The 20,300-nt window shown below is 40.9% G+C and overlaps 1 protein-coding gene across 1 annotated transcript in view; it reads right to left on the bottom strand.

The window, feature by feature from the left end:
* Nucleotides 1–1,645: 1,645 nt before the first annotated feature.
* The window catches only part of LOC308242858 (guanylate-binding protein 6-like), a 45,268-nt gene continuing 26,613 nt past the window's right edge, over nt 1,646–20,300 (bottom strand). The window contains exons 7-11 of the mRNA XM_080657555.1: nt 19,894–20,174; nt 18,981–19,193; nt 17,940–18,042; nt 5,623–5,816; nt 1,646–2,085 (exon numbers count right to left, since the gene is read on the bottom strand). Coding sequence (XP_080513681.1) covers nt 1,858–2,085; nt 5,623–5,816; nt 17,940–18,042; nt 18,981–19,193; nt 19,894–20,174 — 1,019 coding nt within the window. The 3' untranslated portion in view covers nt 1,646–1,857. The remainder of the gene's footprint in view (nt 2,086–5,622; nt 5,817–17,939; nt 18,043–18,980; nt 19,194–19,893; nt 20,175–20,300) is intronic.

The raw sequence follows: 20,300 nt of genomic DNA, 5'->3' as shown, positions 1-20,300 counted from the left end.
CATCTTTTTTTTTTTACTTACTGAGATGTATGAAAATAATTTTTATGTCTCCTAGTAAAGAAATCGAAAACTTTCTCTGTTCTTTAACTGATTACATTATAAATGGCAATCTTTAGACTTAAATCATGAAACCCAAAATTAATATAATATAACCTTATAATAATTTATTTCCAGACTCTTTGGGAATTATTTTATGTTCATTTTATCTGCTCTTTTTTAATGCCAGAGTACATTATTATGATTTTTTACACAGTCAATATTATTGATTCACATATCTATTACAGTTTTGGATCTGCATTCACTTTTATAGTGCAGACATTATATTTAGGCTTTCTTTATTTTTGCTTGAAGTAAAGTATTTAGAACATTTTCAGACTTTTTCAAGATAAATTCTCCTCCAAATATAAATTTTGCACCCATTTTTGAAAGTTATTTTTTGCCGCCATACATCTAGGTTGGCAATTATATTTCACTAACTTACACTCTCTCTCTTGCACTCTTGTTTGACTACCCTAATTATAAAGATCGCGAGAGCTCCTCCCAACCCTTTCCACCATGTGAAGACACAAAAAGAAAGCAGCCCTCTGCACATCAAGAAGAGAATTCAGACCAAGAACCGCCAATGCTGGCACACTGGTCTGGAACTAACAGCCTCCAGAACTAGAAGAAATAAAGCTTTCTAAACCATACAATATATGGTAACTTTTTATAGCAGCCTGAGCTAAGGCAAACCATGATACTGATGGCATTTACGTGCCAAAACCTGGCCTCCATGTGTCAAGGCTTATCATCCCCAACACCAGCAGGCCATCCAGTTCTGAAGTGGCACATGTCTCTTTGGCCCTTGTTTAGAGCATAGAGGCTACCACTGCACTTTTAAGGATGACAGGATCTCTCTCACCAGTGCATGTTCTTATGTTTGGTAATTTGCTTCTAATAACTTGGAAGTACAATTCAGGACAGGAAGTAGAAGCTACACTAGCTGAGATTTCCAAGAGAGACAGGCAAGTGTATGTCTTAGTTTTGAAGCAAATAAAATGGATTGAGAACCAGGCCTAAAAGGAAACAAGATGAGGATGCAAATTTTATACTTTGTATACTTTGACTTAAGCTGAAACCCCTACTTTTGAAGGCTGGTGTCATTTCTAGAAGCAGTGAGAACTTTCATGATCTATAGCCATTTTTTTTTACATTTTCTTGTTATTATTATCATTATTTGTATTGTACTTTACATTTCTTTGTTATTTATTTACTTATGATCTTTTATAGGATTCAAAAGAAAGAGTATATAATGAAAAGCATGTGAAATGTTTACCCTGTTTACACTTCTCTGGAGTAGGAACTGATATTACTTCTTTGAGGGCTCCCATAGGTATTCAATGTGTACACATACCTATGCACACAGTACTTACATTTTATTTAGTAAACACATTATACACTTCTTGTGTACTTCCTTTTTTTTCACTTTACAATGTATATACAACATTGTTGTATATTTATAAAAATAGAGCTGAATTCTCTATTTACTGGCTGCATAATATTCCAGCATGTGCACATGTTTAATTATATTACCAATATATATAGACGAATATTTTAGTAGTTTCCAATCTTTTGTCATTTAAAGCGATAAGTCGATAAATTGTTTGTGAGTATATTTATTTAAATGTGCATACTTCATAAAGTAAACATGCTATATCAACGCATAGGAACATTAATTCTGTCTAATGAGGGCTAGGCATTGATATCCTTTAGTAGCACCTTTTTGTTTAAGACTTGGATGAATGAAATTGGAAAGAATATACACTAAAAACAAGCCATAGCATATATCCACAGTCTATAATTTCTTTCAAAGGAGAATTATTTCTTTTTAAACAGTGAGCCAATGCTTCTCACAATATTACCAATAAGTTTACCAGGAGCACACAATATTGAAAAGATCTCAGGGACAATTCTATTTATGGCTTTTTCAATCCAGGAAGCATTATCATTTTGAGTAGTATCAATCATATTTCTCAAATGATTGATCTCTGCATTCAGCTCTTCAGATTTCTTTTTAAATCCTTCTCTAAGCAAATCTTCTTGAACCTAAAAAAGATGAGAATGGAAATAAAACATTTTAAATTCCCATGTTTTTTAAGAATTTCAGTTTATATTTAAGAACTCTTTCATTTCACTCTTAAAATTGTTCTCTTACACAATCAAGGATAATTTTGCAACAAGGAATAATCCTGTCTTGGACCAAAACACTGAAAGAAAGCATAGTTTACAGTCTTACAAATATTTACATATCTATGGGATTTTGCTAAGATGCTAAGCCTGGCCTGAAGACAAATGTAATGTGTGCCAGTCACAATATCAGCTGAGAAGTAACCTTGGTTTGCTGGCACCAATTCTTGGTCCCACTTGGAATAATATGGCCAACCAAATGTAGAAATAATGGGAAATTATACATTGCTCTAGAACCCTATTATAAACATGTACAAATAGCCAATCAGGAATTCTTCCTTTGCCATATGATTACCTGGGTAGACTCTCCATACCTGGGAACAGCACAGCAAGTTTGAAGCTGTCACATCCCTGTATTTTTAATCTGGACATTTCTGATAGTTTATTGTCAGCATAGATCTACCTTAGAGTCTTTGGGTGGTAGCAGAGTTCCTGATAATAGGCAATGATCTTGGTAAAGCAAACCAGTTGTTGGTCATAATAAATACATGTGTTTCAAATAGCTGTTTCTTCAGGCCAAATAAGTCATTTTAAAATAATGCAAAATCACACCTCAGAACCTATTTATATTGTCCAAGTATTCAGAAGTGAGATGCTTTTCCTGACTGCTCCAGTGTGTATGCACAGAATAGATTTCAAAGATATTTTTCAGGAAGAATCAAGATGGCAGCATAGGTAAGCACCTGTATTTGCTGCCTCCCACAACCACATCAAAATCACAACTAAAATACAAAACAACTATCATCCAGAATTGTGGGAAAGCTGGCTGAGTGGAAGCATTACAACTAGAGAGGTGAAGAAGAAAGCGCATTGAGACTGGTTGAAGGTATGGAGGCACAGAACAGGCTGGTCTGGAATCGCTCTTTTAATCAGGAGGGAGATTGCCTCTGCAGAGGCCTCCTAGAGGACCAAGGACTCCCAGCCCCACCCAGCCCAGGGTTCCAGAGCTGGGGAAAGAAGTCCCTATGGGCAGTAAAAAACTACAGACTGTAAAAACAAGTGCAGATTGGGGCTGAATGACACACAGGCTGCTAGAGACCCAGCTGCTCCTCTTAAAAGGCCAGCACTGGGTGAACTGAATTATAAGCTCCTACTTGCTCTGTGCTCCAGTGCTGGGTGAGGCTCTGGGGGACCCAGACACATACCCAGACACATATGGGGAGAAACTGAGCTGTCTGGTATCAGGGCAGGAACACGGGGGCAGCTTTCTTCCAGATCTAGGTGATCACAGTGGTCATTGTTCCCATGCTGGGACCTCCCAGTGCAGGACTGACTGGCAGCCATTGCTGTTTTCTTCACCCTGGAGATTCCCTGAGACCTGCCCCGCCCAATTTACAATCCCACCCAAGCTGTGAGCAGTGGCTTTTGCTTATGAATGGCCTGTCCTTTCTCAGCCGAAAACCTGTCAAACAAGCTGCAGCTGGGTCAGGGAGCCCCAAAGCTATCAATAAAAGGCACAAGGTCAGCACCAGCACCAGCCTGCCTTGCTTCACAGCTGGGCCTCATCTGGGCACTTCCAGGAGCAATCTGCAGATCTCTCTGTGCACCTTCTTGGAGATCCAAGAGCCAGTATACCCAGTGGTCAGTGTGAGACCATACCAGATTACAACACTTCACATCCATAAGTGACACACTCAAGGGGCAGACTCAGTGACCACCAAAGCCCCACTGAAGCAAATCCTGCCCCATAAGGGTGTCTCCTGCACAGCAGCTCTCCCACTGTAGTTGCAGCTGGTCCCAACAGCCAATTGGCCTGGAGGTCAATTCCTCCCAGTGACACCAACAGCAATCAAGGTTCATCTACAACAAGACTGTGCACATAGCCCACAAAGGGGTGCACCAAGAGTGTTCACTTCAGGTAATTGGGGAGGCTGAGCCATTGGGCCCTATAGGATACCTACTACACATGGCCACTCTGTCAACTCAAGGAGACTTAACAGCTACCCAATACATAGAAACAAACAAAAGGAAACAGCCAAAATGAGGAGACAGAGAAACATGTCACAAATGAAAGAAATGGAAGAAAGCAAACTACTGAATATAGAGTTCAAAACCACAGTTCTAAGGTTAGTCAAGAATTTTCCAGAAACCTCTGAGGAACTTAGTGAGACCTTCAAACATCTTAGTGAGAATGTAAAAAAAAAAAAAAAAAAAAAAAAGGACCAGCATACACTGACTGAAATAAAGAATAATATGCAGGGATTCAACAGAAGACTAGAGGATCCCAAGAAGCAAGTCAATGATTTGAAATACAAAGAAGCAGAAAACACCCAACCCAGAAGAGCAAAAAGAAAAAAGAATCCAAAAATATGAAGATAATGTAAGGAGCCTCTGGGACAACTTCAAGCATACCAACATCCGAATTATGGGGGTGCCAGAAGAAGAGAGAGAGCAGGATATTGAAAACCTATTTGAAGAAATAATGACAGAAAACTTCCCCAACTGGTGAAAGAAATAGACTTACAAGTCCAGGAAACACAGAGAACCCCAAACAAGAGGAATCCAAAGAGGACCACACCAAGACATATCATAATTAAAATGCCCAGGGCAAACGACAAAGAGAGAATCTTAAAAGCAGCAAGAGAAAAACAGTTAGTTGCCCACAAGGAAGTGCCCATACAACTGTCAGCTGATTTCTCAACAGAAACTATGCAGGCCAGACGGGAGTGGCAAGAAATATTCAAAGTGATGAACAGCAAGAACCTACAACCAAGATTACTCTACCCAGCAAAGTTATCATTCAGAATTGAAGGTCAGATAAAGAGCTTCACAGACAAGAAAAAGCTAAAGGAGTTCATCACTACCAAACCAGTATTATATGAAATGTTGAAGTGTATTCTTTAAGAAGAGGAAGAAGAAAAGGGTAAAGATAAAAAAAATATGAACAACAAAGTGACAACAAATACATGTCTATCAACAAGTTAATCTAAAAATCAAATGAATAAAAAATCTGATGAACAGAATAAACTGGTGATTAGAATAGAATCAGGGGCATGTAAATGGAACAAACTGATTATAGAGGGAAGGGGGTGTGGAGGGTTGTGGGAAGAGATTAGACAAAGATTTTATATGCATGTATGCAGTACTGAAGGACACAGACAACAGGGTGGTGAGGGCCTGGGGTGGGGTAGGAACTGGGTGGAGGGGAGCTATGGGGGGAAAAACGAGGGACATCTGTGATAATCTCAACAATAAATATTTTTTTAAAAAGACAAAAACTATATATATTTTTTTCTTATAAAAAAGGGGGCAAGGGGAAGATTCAAGGTTTTAGCAAATCACAAGTAGTAAATGGCAATGGTGTTGCCTCCATGGTCTTGCTGTAACTTTCTCCATCCCAACTGAGGTACCAGGACAATGACCATAGCGCACTACTGTGGCCATGTCAGGACTTACCTTCAATTTATGCTCCAACATCATATTCTGCTCTCTTAATATATTCTCTCTGTCCCTTTCCAGCTTCTCCTTCAGTTGCAATATATTTTCCTCGAGACTCCTCTTCTGTGCCTCCATCTGCTGCTGCTGCTCCTGTAGTTTCTGTCTCAGCAGCTCCTGTTCCTTCTCAGCTGCCTCCTTCTTGGCCCTCTCCACTGCCCCAGGGAGGTTTGAGAGAGGGAAGAAAATTATGTGAGGACTAATCTCTACCTGTGAAGCCACGGCCCGTGTTGCCTGGGTTCAAAGGCCTAGAAAAAGGGCTGATGCTCAAATTAATACTCAAGACAAGAAATATAAATTTGGAAATTATGGGGGAAGTCAGATGTGAAGTTATTTCAAGCGACTAAGCTCCACTGAATCTCTGCACCCATCTTCTTTTTATTTACTAGAATACACAATTGCCTTTTAGGAATGCAAACAGGCATATCAAAGGTAATGTTTAGTAAACAGCAAAAGATTATCAGGTTAGGGGGGTTGCCTTCAGCCATTCAGTCAGCAGCAGATAATAATATGCAGATATTCAGCCTTCTGAATATCAAAGCCCTATTCAGCCTTCTGACTGGACTTCTCGCATTTATATTAATTACTGTTAATCTTTGCTTCCAGCAATTCCCCCTTCTTTGATTTCTTAATAGATGTTGAAAGGAGTATATGCAGCTTGCAGAGCTCGGATCCTTTTAAGACTTTTATTCCACATCTGTAGACTAAAATTAAACATATAATTACAACAATGAGACAGGCAATAGTGGTTATGCTAAAAGGAAAATGTAAGGAGATCCAGTGAAAAGGTTTAAATTCTTTCATGTCCTTTTTTAAATTGCTTCCAGGCATCTAAGGAATTAGTTTCTAAGTTTGCCTGGGATAGTCATACAATATGCTGCTGTAATTTTAAAATATTAAGGATGGTGTTACCTTTACCCCAAGCACCAAGAAGGTGATTTTTTATTGACACAAGCGGTGGTAAATACCGTCTTGTTGGGAGTGCTCTATAAGGTATGAATAGAATTATTTAAGCTATAATTTAAACTATATCATTTTATTGGTGCAAGTGCAGCAGCTGATTTCCATTGAATATTTTTCAGAGGCCAATTATTATGCTGTAATTGAGGTTCAACAAATCCTCCTCCATACCAATGAGATGGAGTGAGTAGCTTTAACATATAGATAGGATGCAGTCCCCTTTTGTTTCAGGATGCGATTATTACTATCGCAGATCCGTAGGGACTCCAATCCACAAAGGAAAAACTGTTATTAAGTTTGCTGCTGTTTAGGTGCCATTCATAAGACTTTTTACATAATGGTTTAGTCGGGGGAGGTATTAATATTGTTAAATTTTCTTTGCCTCTCCCACGAGCAAGTAGTGATAGTAAATGTATTTGGGCTTTCGCTTCCCCCTCCTTTGGTGTCCATGCTATCCAGAAAAACCTTTCTTTAAAGGAGCAGTAATTTGATTCTGGGTCATACAAAAGGGAATCTGGGTGGGGACACCCATGTAATTATACTTTGCCCATACACTTCCCTGTCCCACCTGTGGTCCTGCTGGATGAACAAGGTGCTTGGTATTATTGGCAACTATACTAGGCGGGGGATCAGACCACATAAGGGGTCTTACCCATGGAGAACTTCCCCATTTGCCCCTGGTGGTATGACCACACAGCTGGTGACTGCTAGCATGGCAAGAAAGACATTCTCAGGCATTCTTGGGGTTCTGGTCACCTCACAAATTCCCTCGGTTTTCTGGACTGTTTCCTTTATCATTCCCCAAGTCATCTCTGGGCTGTTTATCATCTGCCTCATTTTCCTAGCACTGCTTATCTTCAGTGTGTTCCCTGGGGCTTCTGCTGTTTGTGGCTCGAAGAGTGGATTGTCTGCAGCTGCAAGATAGGGCTCCAGGTGCAAGGTTTTCATTAATCTGGCCAGTTCCTCTCTCGGATCCATGTTGCAGTTTAATATCTCTTGTGGGAATCCACATGGGCATGGAGAAATTTTTGAAAATACACAAGCATATCTTCGACCAAATGTTAGCAAGAGGTTGGGGCCCTTCCATAAACCAGACTCGGGATCTTTCCATTTAACTAGACCAGTGGTTGGCAAACTGCGGCTCGCGAACCACATGCAGCTCTTTGGCCCCTTGAGTTTTTAGCAAAGGCCAGCTTAAGAGTACCCTAATTTAGTTAACAACAATGTACCTACCTATATAGTTTAAGTTTAAAAAATTTGGCTCTCAAAATAAATTTCAATTGTTGTACTGTTCATATTTGGCTCTGTTGACTAATGAGTTTGCCAACCACTGAACTAGACCATTTTCCTTTGTCTTATTCTGACACTGTTGTGGAGCGAACGTGAGTTAACGACCACTGGAATCCAGACCAAATTAAAATTTAGGGAGCCTTTATTAGCCGGCCGGCCAGCCGGCCAGCCAGCCGGCGACTACTCTGCCTTTCTCCACGCAGGGAGTCCAGAGAGTAGCCCCGACCCTTTGTGCAGGACCACTTTTAAGCACATTTACCACATCCTGTTTTTGCAGAGCAGACAATTTAAGACTAAACAGTTTTTCCCAAGCAACGTCAGAGTTATGCCATTGACGACCATGTTATTCACAGGGTCATCCTGTTCTTCAGAAAGCTGACAGTGTTCTATGAAAGAAGGCCTACATGCTGGGAAGGGCCCATGAGACCATATATCAAGGCCTGGCCTGGTGTCAGCACTGACAACTCTATCTGGGGCATAGTCCATGGCCTCTCTGGAATGGTAGTAGTAAGTATGCTCAAAAATTCCCACTCTCTAACATTCCCCACTGGTTTTATGTACCTGAGTCAAATCATTGACTCTTTTGGGTCATTGTTGGCGAGGGAGTTATATTGACCCCTGAGGACTATAAGCTTGATAGAATTAATTCTCTGCTGAATAAAGTCAGTGGGCCTGTTTATAAGATAAGGGTCCAGAATGAGGGCCAGGATTAATCTTTAGAGGGTCCAAAGAGTCCTGGACTCTCTATTTTGCCTGGGCTGTCTTAAGCCAGGTGTGATGAAGCCACGTCAGGATCCTGTCGACCTTGACTGCTGTGGAGGTGGTCCTTTCTAGGTAGGAGTCAGTCCTTGTGTGGCAAATTTCTTTACCCAAACAGAGTCACCAGGGTGTAAGGAGGGACCGGATCAGACATGCTTCTGGACTGCTTTCTGGGTAGACTGTAAAGCCTGTAAGAACTTGAGTAAAGATTGGTTATGGATTTCAGCTTTTCTAGATTGGGTTTCCATGTAAGCTGGTGAGGTGGGAAGGTCAGGGTTTGGAAGAGTCACTAGAATCTGTAGAGGCCCCACTGGTTTTAGGGCAGCCTCCTGGGCTGCTTCATCTGCAGTCTCATTCCCTCTTGCTTCTAGGGAGTCCCCTTGTCTCACATAGGTAGAGATGGAAAGACTTAATTACATCTGGTAGTGCTAATTGGCCCATTGTCCTTGCCCTGCTCATATCTGTCTAACTGCCTAATATCTTACCTCAAGGATTCTGGCTCTAAATTCTTTTAGGGAAAATGGACGTCGGTGGGCTCCTCTAGCTACTTCCTGCTGAGGCGGGTCAGAAGTTTCTCTCAGAGCCAAGAGATCCTTGCTGTCTGTCAGAGGGACAATGAGGCCTGGGCACAGAAGGAGGTGGGCTTGTGACTTGGTGGAGACAAACAAATGGTCTGGTGGAAGGGAAAGAAAACCTTTCACTTTTAATAACTTCTATTGAAATAGAATTTTTCTCCTCAAAATTACCCCCATGTTTATCAAAAGAGCCAAATCAAGACTAATTTATCTATTGTATCTAATTTGGCCTGATTGTTTGCATAAACATAACAAAAATGGTAACTGACTACCTTTGCCGGAATTTCATGATTGAATCTTAATGTGCCCCATAGGGCCAGGAAGCCAAGCCATCCAGCTGCCAACAGGCCTGCCTGTAGTATCTGCTGAGTTAGGTGAAGTCCTCATCTGTATTGGCTCTACCTGGGCCCATGCCCTAGGTTTCAAGGCCCATCTCAGCCCTCCTACTCATTGCGGCTCAGAGTGCGTGGGGGTCCTGCAGGGACACAGAGTCGCCCTTATTGCTCCCCTTGTACTCTGACCAACCGCCAGTGATGGTAGGGTATGGGCCTGATGCTCCAGCACCAGCTATTTTCAGGGCTACCAAGCAGGATACCAGACTTTCTATATGGCACTCTTATTGGCTTCAAGTCTTCAGAGTTCAGGCAGGGCTCTTTAAAACATGATACTCCAGTCAACATTTCTGGTTAATAAAACTACTATTGGAAACCGGTCTTATTGAATTTATGCAAAGAAATTTATTGCCATGATTTATTTATTAAGTATTGCCAAATTTCGGAGGACTTGTATAAGGAGAAAAATATACTGACCTGCTTTAAGATAGGATTTTCTTTGCCAGTCCTTTTTATGGACTTTCCAAAGTAATATTTTCTGAACAAACAGTAACTGTTAGATTTCTTTTATCAGTCTCTCCCTAAGTACTTTGGCATAACTATTTATCCTCTGTTTAGGGAGGCAAATGTAAATTATTTACTCTTCCTGGCTTACTGGCCTGTATTATTTGATTTCCTTTCAACATTTCTCTTCTCCTTCTTATTACATACACAACCTTTATAAATTTTACACTTCTAAATTAGCTTTTAAACCTTCTTTCTATGTCCTTTAAAAATGCATAACCATGCCTCAGACCTTCTACTCAGTATTCCTTATTCTTTGAAACCTCAATCCTTTAATGATTCCGAAAAAGTAAAACTTAAACTAGTTGTAACATTAAAGATATATCTTAAAGTTCCTTTGAATATTCTACCACCACCCAAGGAGTACCTAGTAACCCTGCCCTGCCAAGCTTGGACAATGAGATTTTCTTTATGTGTATTGGAAAGAAGAAAAGAAGAAAACAGGGCAGAGGAAGATCCACTGTGTTTTGCCAGCATAGTTCAGATAAGTAAGAAACCAAGGACGCCAGCAGAGTGGGTTGTACCCAGAAAAATCAACAAAAACCTATCTCTCCCTGCTCTCCCTGCAGACGCCCCCTCCCCCTTTCTGCATTAACCATTTACTCTGTCCTTAGCAGGGGAAATAAGGCAAGTGGTCTGAGATCCTGTATAACCAGGCTTTTTACACTTAAGAAACAGCTGCTCTCCCTCTCAGATTTTCCTTCTTTACTCCAAGGCCCCAGAGGATCTCAACCCTCACCACTTCCGATATCTCCAACCATCCCCTGTTCCCCAGCCTAGGGCTTCTCTATCTCAGCAGGCTGAGAGTGAATTCCACCGCCTCTACCCTTTCTCACACCTGTTCTGGAGCAATTTTTGGCTCTCTTCCTCCCCCAGAGACCCACTGTAAATCTATCAGAAAGGGCAGGCAGGTTGCAGTTCTCGGGACCACATGATTCTCTGTTTGCAAGCAGGGCTGAAAAAGGCAGCCTACAAAGCAGTTAATTATGACTAATCTTAACCCAACAAGCCTTTGTTTAGACTTTTCTGGAATGGAAACCTTCACAAATTAACTCTAGAATTCCAAAATTTTAAACTAACATAGCAAAATTATAAACCAAGGAAAAGCAATTAAAAGTTCTCTACTGTCTTCCCTCTAAAGCAGGGAGGTGCACTGTCTTTAAACAAATTAAACAATAGAAAGAGATAACAAATACTCTCATGTGTACAGCCAGATGGCAAAAGTAGCTTTCACTTCACACAGACCCTCACACTTACATTTATATACCAGACAGTCTGAGTTTTTGACTTACGCGGCAGCGCTCCTGTGCCAACACTTCCCCATTCCCGTCCCATGCCTCCGCCCCCTCGCTCGCTCCTTCCCGCTCACAAAATTTCTGTAAATCAAAAGCGTTAATGGAGGCTCTGTAATCATCTGCTTGCTGCTTGAATTCCTGAAAATTTTTCAAAAAACATTGCAGGGGAGTACAGACAGAACATGAAGAAGACTGACCCATTCTAATGATAGAAACAATTAGACCACAATAACACAGAATAACAAAGACAATGACAACTAACTGAGGATCACTGGGCACCATCGTGCCCCGGGATCTGGTCTGGGAAGTAGCGCTGTGTCCAGCCTTCCAGAGACCCTAAATGGGCACCCACAGAACCAGAAATAAGTTGCTTACTGGTAAGAACCAGATCCAGGTGGCTCTGATCAGAGTCAATCAGGAAATTTAGCAGGCAGGGTCTCCGACCTCTACCAGTCCCGGGGCTGAGGAACATCTCTCAGAGATCTCCCCCTGGGTCAGAGAGTTCGGGGACCCCAGTGGGCTCTGGTCACAGGACCAGTCAAAGGCTGGTTATCTTGCTGGGGCCTCCAAATGTTGTGGAGCGGACGTGAGTGAACGACCACTGGAGTCCAGACCCAGTTAAAATTTAGGGAGCCTTTATTAGCCGGCCAGCTGGCCAGCTAGCCAGCCGGCGACTGTTCTGCCTTTCTCCACGCAGGGAGTCCAGAGAGCAGCCTTGACCCTTTGTGCAGGACCACTTTTAGCACATTTACCACATCCTGTTTTTGCAGAGCAGGCAATTTAAGACAAAACAGTTTTTCCCAAGCAACATCAGCGTCATGCCATTGACGACCATGTTATTCACAGGGTCATCCTGTTCTTCAGAAAGCTGACAGTGTTCTATGAAAGAAGGCCTATGTGCTGGGAAGGGGTCATGAGACCATATATCAAGGCCTGGCCTGGTGTCAGCACTGACAACTCTATCTGGGGCATAGTTCACAGCCTCTCTGGAATGGGAATAGTCTCAAAAATTTCCACTCTCTAACAACACCAGTGTAACTCCAAGGGTGTCTTGCCGTCAGCATTACAAGTGAAAAAAATTTAAAGTAATTAAGGCTTGGTGCAGCCTACCCACAGGTGATTTCTCCATAATAGTCCCCCCTTTTTGTTTTTCAAGTTGGGATTTTAGTTGCTGATGTTGGCGTTCAATAATGGCCTATCCTTGGTAATTGTATGGTATTCCTGTAATGTGCTGAATTTTCCACTTTTTACAAAATTGCTGGAAATGACAGCTTGTGTAAGCAGGCCCATTATCAGTTTTAATAATTTTTGGAATTCCCATGACAGGAAAAGCAGCTGGGCAATGATTAATAACCTGTTTTGCCCTTTCCCCTATAGATGCAGTAGCCCATATGACTTTTGAAAAGGTGTCTTCAGAGACATGCAATGCCCCAAGGCATTCAAAAGGAGTATAATGTGTTATATCCGTTTGCCCGATATGGTCCCTTTTCAATCCTCGAGGGTTAATTCCTGTATTAGACTCTTGGGGAAGATGTAACATGCAAGTGGGACATTCTTGGATAATCTGTTTTGCCTGCTGCTGAGTGATTGAGAATTGTCTAGACAACATTTTTGCAGGCTAATGTAAAAGTTGATGAGATTCTGAGGCCTGTTTTAATAAAGCAACCAATTGATCAGCATGTGCATTTCCTTTTGTTAACGGGCCAGGTAATAAACTGTGAGCCCTGAAGTGACTAATATAAAAGGGATATTATCTCTGTTGCACAGTCTGCTGAACTAGTTTAAATAGTAAAAATAAACTTCGGTCACTGAGCCATTTCAATCAAGCAATTTCAATTCTATTCATGAGACCTGCAGCATAAGAAGAGTCAGAGATAATATTAAGAGGCTCTTGGAAATCCTACAATGCAGCCTTAATAGCTTCTAATTCAATTCTTTGTACAGAAGTATGACTAGTTTGGATGACTCAGTCTGAATTCATTGCATGGTAAGCAGCTTTATCATCAGTAAAAACAGTTAATGCTCCAAGAATAGGTTCCTGCCTAGTATTTTTTGGTATAATAATAAGGGTATAATATAAAAATTGTAATGATTTGTTTTTTAGTAGGTGACAACTAAATTCCCCTGAATATCCACTCAGTCCAATTTGCCAATTTAAATCAGTCTAAAATAACATTTTTAATTGCTTCCCAGTGAGGGGAAGATAGGTGCATTGGTTTTCTTCTCCTCTAAGCTGCCTGCAGCACTTTCTAAGTCAAGACATCAATTGAGCCATAAGTTCTATATATGTAACTACAGTTTTAGATGATTGATGCCCTAAGTGGACCCATTCAATAATAGCAGGAGATTTTTTATTTTGGAAGATGACTCCAGTGGGACTATTTGCAATAGGATTAATCTGTCCCAATAAAGGCAATTCAGGCAGTACCCGTGCTACTTGGGCTAAGGAGATTGCCTGCTCAATTCTTAGTAACTCCTTTCTAGCTTCATCTATCCATACTCGGGGTGAGGAAAGATTAGAGTCACCTCTAAGTATATTAAACAAATTTGTAATTTCTCCTATAGAGATTTTTAGATAAGATCTTAACCAATTAATTTCCCCTAATAATTTTTATAAGTCATTTAAGGTTTTAAGGTAATCTTTTCATATTTCCACCTTTTGAGGCCTAATACATTGGTTTTCAATTATGGTTCCTAGATATTTGAAAAGCATTTCTTTCTGTACCTTTTCTGGAGCAATTTTTAAGCCCCATTTAGGAAGTTCCTTTTCTAACTGGGAAAACATTGCTAAGTTTGTTCTTCCCGTGGACTCACTAGGAGCAAGTCATCCATGTAACGGACAATATAACACTGGAAATATTTGTCCCATAAAGGCTGAATAGCTTGAACTACATATTTTTGACATAAGGTAGGGTTATTGGCCATTCCTTAAGGCAAAATCTTCCATTGATATCTTTTCATAGGCTCTATATTATTAATAGATGGCACTGAAAAGGCAAATCTTAGTTTATCTTGAAGTGCCAAGGGAATGATGAAGAAACAATCCATAACATCTACTACTATAAAGAGAGTCCAGTCTGTAAAGCTCCCATGGTATGCATAGTAGTGTTAACCGCTCTAAGATCATGTAACAAGCTCCACTTTCCTGTCACCTTCTTAGGTATTGTAAATATAGGAGTATTCCAAGGACTATTGGAAGGCTCTATATGGCCAGCCTCTACTTGTTCCTGTATTAATTCATGAATATGATTTAATTTCTCCTCGTTTAATGGCTACTTGGTTAATCCACCCATATAGGTCTATCATCTTTCCATTGTATAGGATCAGCATGGGGGTGAGGAGACTGAGCAATGACCACTCCTAAAAAGGCTGATATTCTAATCCTTGTCTTCCTGTGTTTCCCTTGGCTTGAATTGGTTCTTTAATCCCCTGGTTATCTTTTCCTAAGCCTTGACTAGCTTGATATTCCCTCTGAGTTATTAACTGTTGTCCTTTGCAGGTAATAATACAAGCTTATAAACCTTCTAAAACATCCAGGCCCCATAAGTTGACTGCAATTCCAGAGACTATATAGGGCTGAAACCATCCTGTTTGTCCTTCCTCATCTTGCCCCTTTAACACAACAGCACTGCGTTGTGTATTATCAGGGACTCCAACTCCCATAATAGAGCCCATAGCTTCTACCATGGACCAACTTAGAGGCCAGAATTCTTGACTGATAACACTAAACTTTTCAGTGTCTACTAAACTTTTGAACAGTTTTCCCTCTATTTTTAGATTGATCATAGGATGGGTTTTGCTAATTTCCTGTATCTAATATAGTATATCTGAGCTTCCAAATCCTTGTGTTCCTCTTTTCCTATTTATAACTCCACCCTGCTGAATATAAGGTAAAAGCAGGAACTGAGCAATTCTTTGTCCTGGAGTAATTTTCATAATATGTCTGCATTCTAATATTACCTTGATTTGTTCCTCATAGTCTGAATCTATGACTCCAGGAAAGACAGTCAGTCCCTTTAGAGTGTTTCCACTTCTTCCTAAGATTATGCCTGACGTTCCTGGTGGCACAGGTCCCAAATTCCTGTAGGAACATCTTGTCTAGCCATATCAGGGATCAGGGTGATTGTTATTGTACTATTGAGTTCCAGGCCTGTGCTCCCTGGAGTGGCTCACATTAGGGAATCCACTGTGGGCCTTGCAGGGTGAAAATTCCCCTTTTTTACTGACAGGACTGGGGAAGCCCCTCTGGCCACTTCCCTGTGGTTGGCCATTTCCTATGTCTCGATTTAATGGCTGCCCATTTCTATAAAATTTAGATCTACACTGACTAGCTCAATGAGTTCCTTTCTGATACCTGGGACATAAATCTGCGTTATCTGAATTGGGAGGTGGAATGCTCACGTCTTTCGCTTGAGTGCCACCTTGTGGTCTTTTTGGTTTCCTACATTCTTTTTTGAAGTGTCCTTGCTGCCCACAGTTGAAGCATTTTTTATTCCCCGCTGTTACAGCCACAGCTAGTAAGCTTGCCTGAAAAATGCCTGACCCCCACGTTCTGACGTGCTCAAATCATTTCCATAATGGTACTATTTTTTCTTAGAGGCGTCAGACATTTCTTACAATCAGCATTGGCATTTTCATAAGCTAATTGCTGAGTCAAAATGTCTCCTGCTGTCTCATGTTGAATTTGCCATCTCACTTCTCAAGCAAGGTGAGCTACAAAATCAGAGAATGACTCAGTGGGCCCCTGCATGCACTTACTAAAGGCTCCCTCAGGATCTCCTTTTGCTGGTAAAGTCCACCAGGCTTTTCTTTCACGAAGTCTAATTTATTTGTAAGCTTGTTGTACATACTATGGCTGATTATGCACGTCACTAAATTGCCCCTGTCCTGTAAGCATCTCAAAAGTTATTTGAACATTCTGTCTGAGATTTACAGAAGCTTGTTCTTGACATTTCTCTAAAAATTCTCCCTTCCATAGCAAATAATCTCCTCCATCCAGGGCTGCATGGGCCAGAGAATACCAGTCATAAGGAGCTAGGAATGCATCAGAAATGTTAGTCATAATTTCTCCAGTAAATGGATCAGTAGGGCCATTTTGCATTATGCTGTCACGCAAGGCCTTTATCATTTTAATGTCAAATTTTTTGTGCTGTCTTATTATTTGATTTGGGAATTGTGGGTTAGCTACCTGTATAGTAGGAAAAGCACGTCTGTCTTCCACCGTCACGTTCTTTAACCCTTCTCGGATAGCTCTTTGCATAGGTGATTCTATTAGTGGCGATTTAAATGTTTCAGGATCAGGACATGAAGGCCACTCTTCCAATTTATCTTTCTGCTCTTTAGGAGTGGAAGGTGCAAAGGGAGGAGGTTTTTCTTTTATAAAAGACTCTAGCAAATGCAATACCATTTTCCACAAGGAGAAACAATTTGGAGGCAAGCTTTGCCCCTGCTGCTGAGCTTCTTTCAAGTTCTGACATACTCTTTCCCAACATTCAACATCTAATGTACCCTCGTCAGGAAACCAAGGATTATATTCTATAATAATCTGCAGAAACTGTAAAAGAAGATCTTCTGACACCTCAATTCCCTTATCCTTGAGCATACAAGCCAAAAGTCTACAAGAAAGTTTCTCCCCTTTCGACGAATTCTGGCCCATTATGGTCTGGCTGAAACAAAAAACTTACTCATGAACTTATGGATCCGCAGGCTTCCAAAGCTGTCATGAGCTTTGCACACAGTTAATCTCCCACCGTTCCAGTGATTCACCTCTCTGGGTGATTGTTTTTTTGCTCCAGCAAAATCTTTTTCTCCAGGTCCCTGTTTCAAGGCTCCAGATATGAACCCACAGCCTGTGTGACCTGGGTTCAAAGGCCTGGAGAAAGGGCTGACATGCAAATTAATACTCAAGATAAGAAATATAAATTTGGAAATTATGAGGGAAGCCAGATGTGAAGTTAGTTCAAGTGACTAAGCTCCACTGAAACTCTGCACCCATCTTCTTTTTATTTACTAGAATACACAATTGCCTTTTAGGAATGCAAACAGGCATATCAAAGGTAATGTTTAGAAAACAGCAAAAGATTATCAGGTTGGAGGGGGGTTGCCTTCAGCCATTCAGTCAGCAGCAGATAATAATATGCAGATATTCAGCCTTCTGAATATCAAAGCCCTATTCAGCCTTCTGACTGGACTTCTCACATTTATATTAATTACTGTTGATCTTTATTTCCAGCATCTACCCTCCTGAGCTCTGAGAACAAACCAAACTGGAAGGGGAGGTGGAAGACTCTGAATTGCTCCCTTGCCACACTATCAAGAGCACATTTCAGAGTGTAATGGGAAAGGTCCTGGCTGGCTAATGTGCCCTAGTAGATTCAGAGTTAGAGAGTTATGTCCCACAGAAGAAGAGAAGGCTTCTTGTTTCAGGAAGGTTTTATTCTCACAGCTGTCATAGGACACTGCAGGTACTTGCCATCCGTGGTGAGCCCAGTCTGGCCCCTTACCTGCCATGGCCTTCTCCCCATCTGTGAGAGCTTTGTCTGACTGCAGGATGGAATTCTCTATTGCTGCCTGCGACTGCAGGAACCTCTGGAGAACCTCATTTGCCTGAGGAGACAAGAAGGAACAAAACTTTGATTTCCACTGGGAAGAATAGGCTTCAAAATAACAATGTCCATGTTATCTTTCTTTCCTGATTAAAACTGCATCATGTCTCCTCAGTTTCCAATCTCATTAGAGAGACCAGAAGCTCTTCATACCCCCTGAAGTCTCTCTCCTAGTGCTACATTCTTCTATTCACTCTACATTCCAGCCAGTGAGAACCATGTTCAGTGCTACAAAAACTCCTGTTTCTGGTGCTTTTGTATATTTGCCTTCCAGGGAGAAATGTTGTCTCCAATTAGTGTTGCTGTTCTCCTCTGCCACTTGCTGGCTGTACCTTTAGGCAAGTCATTTTAACCCATCTCTGCCTCTCAGTTCAGATGTGTAAAATGCTCACAAAATGTATAGATGCCTCTTAATGCTAGTTGAAGGATAAAATTAAAATTCTTGGGAAAGAACTCAATATTATGTCTTAATAATAAGAGTTCAATAAATGTTTCCTGCATTATTATCATTATTATTTTAATATTATTACTTTTTACCCCCATCTATATAGCCAACTATCTCAGATTCATAAGTATTTTAACACTGTATGCAATAGTGTACATGACTGACTTCCTTTTCTCTTTTGATCAGTCTTGAATACAAAAACTCTGACCTTAATTTGTAAATAGTTTGCCTTTGACACACTGAATGTCATATTGTTTGATGGAAAATGATTATTTCTCTTCTGTCTCTTATGGATTTCAGAAATCCATATTCATTTGTGAGAATGGACATTGTGACTCTAATCAGGAAGAAAGACCAAATTATGGTCCTTTAACGCTAAAACAGTCATGATAGCTCCATGCCCCGATATTACCCACAACTGGTGCTGTGACCAATTTCCAGGAGACCCTCTTGACTTTAATCTGTAGGATCCCTATGCTCCCCTTATTCCTCACCTTCACTCCTTTCCTGGGCACTTGCCAGTAGTCCTGTTCAATCCTTTCCTTTGTTTCCATGTAGAGTTTGTGACCACCAGGAACAGAGAAAATGCCTGCTGAAATACTTTCCATTAGGGACGTGGAAAGTTGCTCAAGTTTATCCTGACAGTATTTAACAGATGCCTCTTCATTCTGCAGCAAGAACTTATCCTTCTTATCCTTTATGATTTCCTGCAAGAGAAGTATAGAGGGGTGTCACCAGGAGAAAGGAACACAGGAGAAAAAATTCCAAAGAATCTGGTGGAAGGAAGTCTAGCTGTGGTCCTCATGAGAAAAGCATTCTTTTGGAGAAGGACATGGAATAAAACAGGAGTTGCAAAGCTTCCTTTACTCACAACCCTGAAAAGTCCATGTGAAGCAGGGGAAAGCTTCTAACCCCCTTGGGCCTCAGGTTCTCATCAAAAATGTTGGTGTTGAATTACCTTATCTCTATGGCTCCCTGCAGCTGTAACTTTTATTAATTTCATCTTCAATGATACAACAAGGAGCTATAGGAGTTGAAAATAGCCTGGTATCAGGGTCTGTTAAGAGACATTTGGTTCCTGGGAATGGGAGATTGTTCTCAAAAAGCGACTAGCAAAGGAATTACTTTTAGATATTCTGGGCAGGCTTGAATTCAATATAAGTATTCAGTTCAGAAAGACATCTATACTGATTATGCATCAGAGACCAGATAAATTTTTACATAAAGTACCTGAGGTTTGGTGGTGAGAGAAGAAGAAAATGCAGTCTTTTGAAACTCTATCCCTCATAAGAATCCAAACCACTAGATCCATGAATGAGAGAAGAGGACTGGGATCAGAAAAGTTCTTCTAAGCTTAATTTTCAATGAAAAGGTCACAAAGGGTAAATAAATACTAAGATAAAGTACCACAAGATTCTTCTGGAACTCCTGGTTGTCATCCTTGAAGGAGTTCTTCATGAAGATTGCAATGGCTTCCTTCTCACAGGCTGCATGCTGGTCCAACAGCTCCTGCAGCGTATCTGTGGGGAAGCTCACTCTCTGGGCCATCTGCTCACTGTAGTGGTTGGCTGCATTCTGAACAGCCCTAGAGTTCTCAATTTGGGCCAGAGTTGTCATCGCATTCTCCAAACAAGGCACTGCTCCACTGTTGATGGCATCCACATAAGTCACCACCAGAGTCCTTAGCCCTAATAAGCCAGGAAATTTAAGGGATATTATTCAACGGGATCAATGATTCAGAAACTACATTGCTAAATCTCTCTTTCTGCCTCTCAGAAACAAACACACACACAAAAAAAAACACACACAAACAC

Source organism: Plecotus auritus (genome assembly GCF_963455305.1).
Source record: "Plecotus auritus genome assembly, chromosome: 2".
NCBI classification, from domain to species: domain Eukaryota; kingdom Metazoa; phylum Chordata; class Mammalia; order Chiroptera; family Vespertilionidae; genus Plecotus; species Plecotus auritus.
Note: the sequence above shows the minus strand (reverse complement) of the source record. Positions and strands in the feature narration are given on the sequence as shown.